We start from the raw sequence: 6,000 nt of genomic DNA on the forward strand, positions 1-6,000 counted from the left end.
TTAATAACGCAAAGGATTTGATGTACTTAGATAAAAACTTCCCCCACAAAATTGCATTGCATTCATCAAGAGTAAAATCATTAATTTCTGGCTGGGAAGAAGAGCCTCCCTGGTCTCCTTTCATTGCTGTATGGATGGGCATCAAAACCATATACCATCACCTACAGAAAGATTTGAAATGCTGCAAGGAAAATATGTTAAAAATGTGTAAGGAAGCTGTAGTGAAATAGAACGCTGCACTGTTCACCCAGCAATCGTTTTCCTTAATTAACATCAATATTTCTGTTTGATTCATTTGGCTGTTCTCTGTCCTTCTCAGACTTACGGTTTTTCTGTGGCATGCTGCTGTCTATTCATTCATTTGTGCTGGTCATGTGTCTCCTCTTTTATAACTGTTGGACCCCAGTCCACCTGTTTGTTAAAGAGACTACCAGTTGCAGAGGGGATACAGGAATTCACTTTGTACTGGTTGTCTGGTCACTGTTCCTCCTTGAAGACACAAATTGTACTTCCTGTCACAGATGCTTTTGAGAACACCATATTGGCCCAGACTAAATGTAATACTGGTTCCACCACGAGACCCGTACCTAGATCTGCTTCACAGACAGGTAAACAAAATTAAAACATTTATCATCTCAATTTGAAAGTGTAATATGAATTTATGATAATATTTACTCTCTTTAACTTAAAGAGATTTTTCTCTGTTAATGAACATTGTTTCCCATGAAAGCAATGAAAGAACAAACTTGGATCACTAGCAGGTATAGAAACAATGTCCCAGATTCTGGCTTTCTGTAGGGCAGCACAGCTGAAAGTAATTCTTGTAATTGATGACAGAGAGCTCAGAATTTGACCTATGTTATTTTATAGCTTGAATTAAGTACATAAAACTTAGGCTATTTCTTAGTCTCTGAAATTAGAATAGCAATTTGTATGGAAGAGGAAGGCTGATGCATGTATTTGTAAGGAATCCTTGCTGTTTAGGTTTCTGCCTTGGATGCTTTCTACAAATGACAGTGGCAAAAGATTACTGAAGCTTTGTCTAAGGGGGAAGGGGGATATCTTTTTCTCTTGGTGTTTGTAGCCCAACCTGTGAATTTGAACTAAAATTGCTGTAGCAGTTTGAAGCTAATTAACATCAACTTATTATTGTACATTTAGACAGTTGCTAGTATTTTGCTGGTGTAAGTCAACTGATACGGAATATGGGGTCCAGTTCTATATGCTGCATGGTCTGTAATTCAAATTGTCTCTTCCATCTCAAAACTCTGTTGGTACAGACCTTGGCAGGGACGCTCACAACCCTGCACATCAATGCCACTTCAGATGCTAGTTTACACCTTGAGAAGTACGGATGACCTAGCCATACCTGTAGGGTTATGACTGGGGATGCTGCTCTGGTGGAAGAAGGTCACTGTCTCTCTTGTAACTGAACCGCAGTGGTCGGGGCAGTCCCAGCCCCTGTGTAACAGGAGGGAGGAGAAGGGGCGGCAGAGCTGCATGACCACATGTTGCACCAAGCAGTGCCGGTAGCAGGGAGGATGTGTACGGGGAGGGATTAAATAAATCGATTAATAAACCTATTTCTCCTAGATCAGATCGCTTCTCTGTTTACTGCCTGAACTGCCTGGCTTGGGTTTTGTATTGTCTCAGGCCAGGTTTTGCTGTGGGTTGTGAGTGCTGGGTTATGCATAATCCCACTGCGTGAGCATCTGTCTCCGTGCCTTGTTGTCAGAGCACTACTTTGCCTTGTTGAGAGCAATGGCCCACAGGCTGGAAAGAACTTAATTCAGCATCTGCTCAGCCCAAGTCCCTGTGAATCAGGTAATGCACAGCAGGTACATCAAGTAGGAAGGCACGTGGTGATTTGGCTGACTCCATTCAGCTTGTATCTGTCAGGGCTGCAGAATCCCTTGGTAGATGCAAGGTCTGTTTCCTCCTAGCTGGACTGTAGTCATCCTCATCAGAAAACAGACAGGCATCAAGTGTGAAGGAAAGCGTAGACCATGATTGCCATCTGTACAGAAGAGGCTGAGTTACTTTTCCATCATGAGAGCCTCAGGCAGGCAGGTCGTATGAGGGTCAGTGAATTTCCCTCAGGACACATCCTCTGGGCATGCCTTTGTAGGTAAAGAGACTGGCTGTTGTGCTTGGGCTGGAAATCTCTCATTAAGTCCCTTCCACTGGGCTGGGGTGGTTTTGGATGCAAATAATGCAATAAGACTGCTAACAGCAGAAATATTAATGAGATCTTCTCTACCTACCACCAAGGTCTGGTTGTCTTTGTGCCTTGTTGTTTACTCTGTCCCTTCCCTGCACTTCCAGCCTGCTCCAGGGTATAGTCTTGTAAGTTGCTCAGGTGGTAGTATCACCTTGGGGTAAGATGGAGATAAGAAGTCAACCAAAATTCAATGGCTTTGGACTTCAATTTATAGATAACCATGTGGAGGTAAGCTGGAAACTGAATGAGCATGGCCTTCTGAAAATCACGTCAGCAAAAGTTATCATTTGCTACAGCGCTCGCTCCACAGAAATATTCCTGGTCCTTGCTTTTTGTATCTCCTGAACTGAAGAAATTTAGCAATGCTAAACACTCAAGGTATTGATGGGCATGCACACCGTGGCCATGCAATCTGCCCTCCCACAAATGACAGCAAGTGGTACAGGTTTTTAGAGGCTGAATAATGGCTGCAATGTAATTTTTATGGCGAAATCAGGGAACAAGCTGTAAAAAGGTACAAGCAATTCAGTAAGTGGAATAGCGGGAAGTGAACCTGTGACATTGACTCTGAAAGAGGCTAATGACTGATAGCTAACTCTTTTTGTTTTATCTCCTTTGAAAAGGTTGGCCCAGCAGGCAAATGCCATCTCTAGACACATTTGAAGATTTTGAAGCCATCCCCTCCAGCACAGATGAACTCTCCAACTCCTCTGACTTGGAGGAAGAGACCAACCCTAACAATGTAATTCCTTTTTCAAATTAGGCTGCCCTTTCCCAGTGCAACCTCCTCTTCTCTAAAGATCATGATTTAACCTGCAAAGTTTGGGTTCATACCAGCCTTAAATTCATGGATGTGTGGGAATGCAGAAGATGGGAATCTGATCTGGGGTGTTGGGAGATTATTCCGAGACTATTTTATTGATCAGGATCAGGACCATAAAAAGTCAGACTGACTTGTAAGCTGTAGCTTTACCTGTTACAAAAGTGAGGGAAAACTCTGAGCCTTTAAAAAAGTAATTACAGACTTTCCCAGATAACTTAACCTGGTGTCACAAACCCAATTTCTGTATCAGAATAATGGTGGGCCGGTTAATTCTAAAGCCTGAAAGCACAGCACAGTTCTGTCCTAAGTTTGAATAATACTTAACCTGGGCACGATAAAAGGAATAAAAAGTGACACAATTCCCTACAGAAGAAATCTCTGCCAGCTTGAAATGCCTAATTCAGTATTTAACTAAACTCGCTCTCTTTTGTACAGTGTTCTTTCATCCATAGTGACACTATTTCTGGTGCATTGTTTCATTCATTTTAGGGGACCAATCTTTTTCGGGTAGAAGGCAGTTTTGACAGCTGTTTCCCGGATTCTCTTACACTCGAGGATGGAGATTTAGTGCAGTTTGTGCAGGAAGGAGAGAACGGTCAATGGTAAGTACAGCAGAGAGACAGAATTTGACAGGTAGAACAGCCATAACCTCCTGGAAAAGATGGAAAACATTAAGAAGAATGTCAAAGCCTCTTCAAAGTCAACCCAAATCCACTCACCCCATTGACCACGATGTGAAAGAGGCAGTGGGAGGCATGAACATACAAGCAGCTTTGGTTAATTCTGCCTGGTTGGCTTTCATCCCAAATGCTTGTGACATGAGGCTTAAGAGGACAGAAGTTTGCATAAAGGAAACAGAGGGGAATATTTGGGCTTTTGACACCTTCTAGCCAGAAGGACAACTGTCAAAGGCAGCACCTTCCCATAGGATAAATCAGTAAAATCCCCATGCTGCAGCAGTGAACCAGAGAGCATTTTTAGCCCCAAAGGCTTAGATATAAGATGTGATTGACAAAGTGGAATGAGTCTGGCTGCCTTGAGCTCACATACATTTCAGTGTATTTATTCTCTCTTGCTGACAAGTGAGTGTTAGGAACAGACCTGGCTGGACATCGGAATTCTCCTTCCACGGGTAATTCGGAGGAAGAAGATCTGATCTCCTTGAAGTGCCCGTGCAGTCAGATCCTTCACTCAGAACTGACATGCAGCTGAGATGGGAGCAAATCCTATAGGGTGAAGTGGGTGGGAAGTGAACTAAACCCAGCCACCCCGCACAGTGTTACAGCAAGGGGGATGGACAATATGAAAGATTCGTTTTCTTCAGCTCTGAATTTGGCCCATGGTCTTAAACACAGGCCAAGGCCACTGCTTCCTTGTCACAGAGTCTGCTTGCAAGTGAGCTTGATCTGGGGTCCTGGATCACCATCTGAGACTGCTGAAACTGAATCCCTGGCTGCCTGTAGGACTGCCCTGGGTCCTCTGTCTTCTTCCTTAGTTTAGGAAATAGCTGCCCAACATGCACCTCTAAGGAACACAACCCAGGGAAAGGGAATGTAGGGAAATTCACTGACTGTTCTCTGAATTTCAGGTTAGTGAAGAAACTGGTCTCTGAGAAAAGCGACTGGGTTCCTTCCAGTATATTGCAGCCAGCAGAGGGGGACAGTAACAACATAATTAAGAACAGCAATGCAGGTAATAGAGAAAATGTGTTACTGGCATTTAATTTTTTTTTTCATACTGAAAAAGAATGCGATAAACAGTGCACTTTCTGTATTAAAGCACTTGGCCTGAGTGTATGTCTGTGCTGCAGTCTCTGGTGACGCAGCTGATCTAGCCTGAAATTTGGTGCCGTGGGTGTCAGAGCTAGTTAGGCACAGCAGCTTACCTTGGCACAGTTTAATTGTTTTCCCCTTCCTGGGCAGAACTTGAATCTCCCAGCAAACTCCTGTGGCTACCAGTACCCAGGCTGGCTACTTTACAGCTAGCCCAAGTGTGTCATATGGCAGGGTGTGTTGTAACTGCAGGATAGCTTTCATCCTGACACGGGTAGTGTTTGGATTTAGATCAGCATCAGGGCTGTGGTTCTGGTCTAGGTTTGAAAACATTAAAATCTCATGAACCATTACGGCTTTCATCATATTTCACTGTTGGCTCCAAAGGCTGGAGGAAGGGCTGCTCTGGCAAGATTTCAGCCAAATCAGCACTAAAAATCATCCTTTCTTCAGCTTTGGTTCTGACCTAACACCGAAACAGGTTGCACTGGAAAAGCTGAATCTCAGCAACTCTGCAGATCAAAGGTTTACAATTTTAGATTAATTTTTGCCCATCCTTAAATATAATTTACTAAAATATGTCCTGCTTTTCTTCTGGTAACAGAGGAAAGCAAAATCTGGCACAGCCATTCCCTGGGGACCTGCGATAGAGAGCTACCAGCATTTTATTCTGAGTTACTGGTTTCTTTTGATATTTTTTTTTTGGTCAGTTTGTGAAAGTGGAGAAAAATCTTTTTGAAAGTTAACCAGGATTCTTTGCTGTGGTTTAAAGGGAGTTTGGTAATTGCTTCTCCTTCACCTCCACAGCAGGTCAGTTCTGTCTTCGCCCTCAGTGCCTAACTATGGCTCTCATTTCTTTGGCATGTCTAATACTTCAAAAGAAAAATAAAGCCACACAGACATTACAGTCAGTTACACGCCAAAAGAGCCTCCCTTGCCTTTAGTGAAGGAATTAGGAGAGCAGTAGCATTGTGATTATTTATTTTTTATTTTATTTCAGGGTTTTAACAATGAACCTCAAGACTGTAGATGGGAAATCCTTTAGACGTGTTGTAGTGACAATGCCCATGTCCTCCTTTTCAGACATGTACAACGATTCCTGCAGTATGGCCTCAGTAGAGTCAGACACCAAGGAGAGCGAGGTGGCCAAAAGCTTCCCAGCAGAACAGAGGGCTGGCAGCTGA

General features: G+C 43.3%; 1 protein-coding gene across 1 annotated transcript in view; it reads left to right on the top strand.

The window, feature by feature from the left end:
• The window catches only part of MCF2L2 (MCF.2 cell line derived transforming sequence-like 2), a 160,255-nt gene extending 154,255 nt beyond the window's left edge, over window positions 1-6,000 (top strand). The window contains exons 30-34 of the mRNA XM_050902372.1: window positions 522-608; window positions 2,845-2,963; window positions 3,534-3,646; window positions 4,633-4,736; window positions 5,900-6,000. Of these exons, the coding sequence (XP_050758329.1) occupies window positions 522-608; window positions 2,845-2,963; window positions 3,534-3,646; window positions 4,633-4,736; window positions 5,900-6,000 (524 nt within the window). The remainder of the gene's footprint in view (window positions 1-521; window positions 609-2,844; window positions 2,964-3,533; window positions 3,647-4,632; window positions 4,737-5,899) is intronic.

This window comes from Gymnogyps californianus, chromosome 10 (genome assembly GCF_018139145.2).
Source record: "Gymnogyps californianus isolate 813 chromosome 10, ASM1813914v2, whole genome shotgun sequence".
Lineage (NCBI taxonomy): Eukaryota > Metazoa > Chordata > Aves > Accipitriformes > Cathartidae > Gymnogyps > Gymnogyps californianus.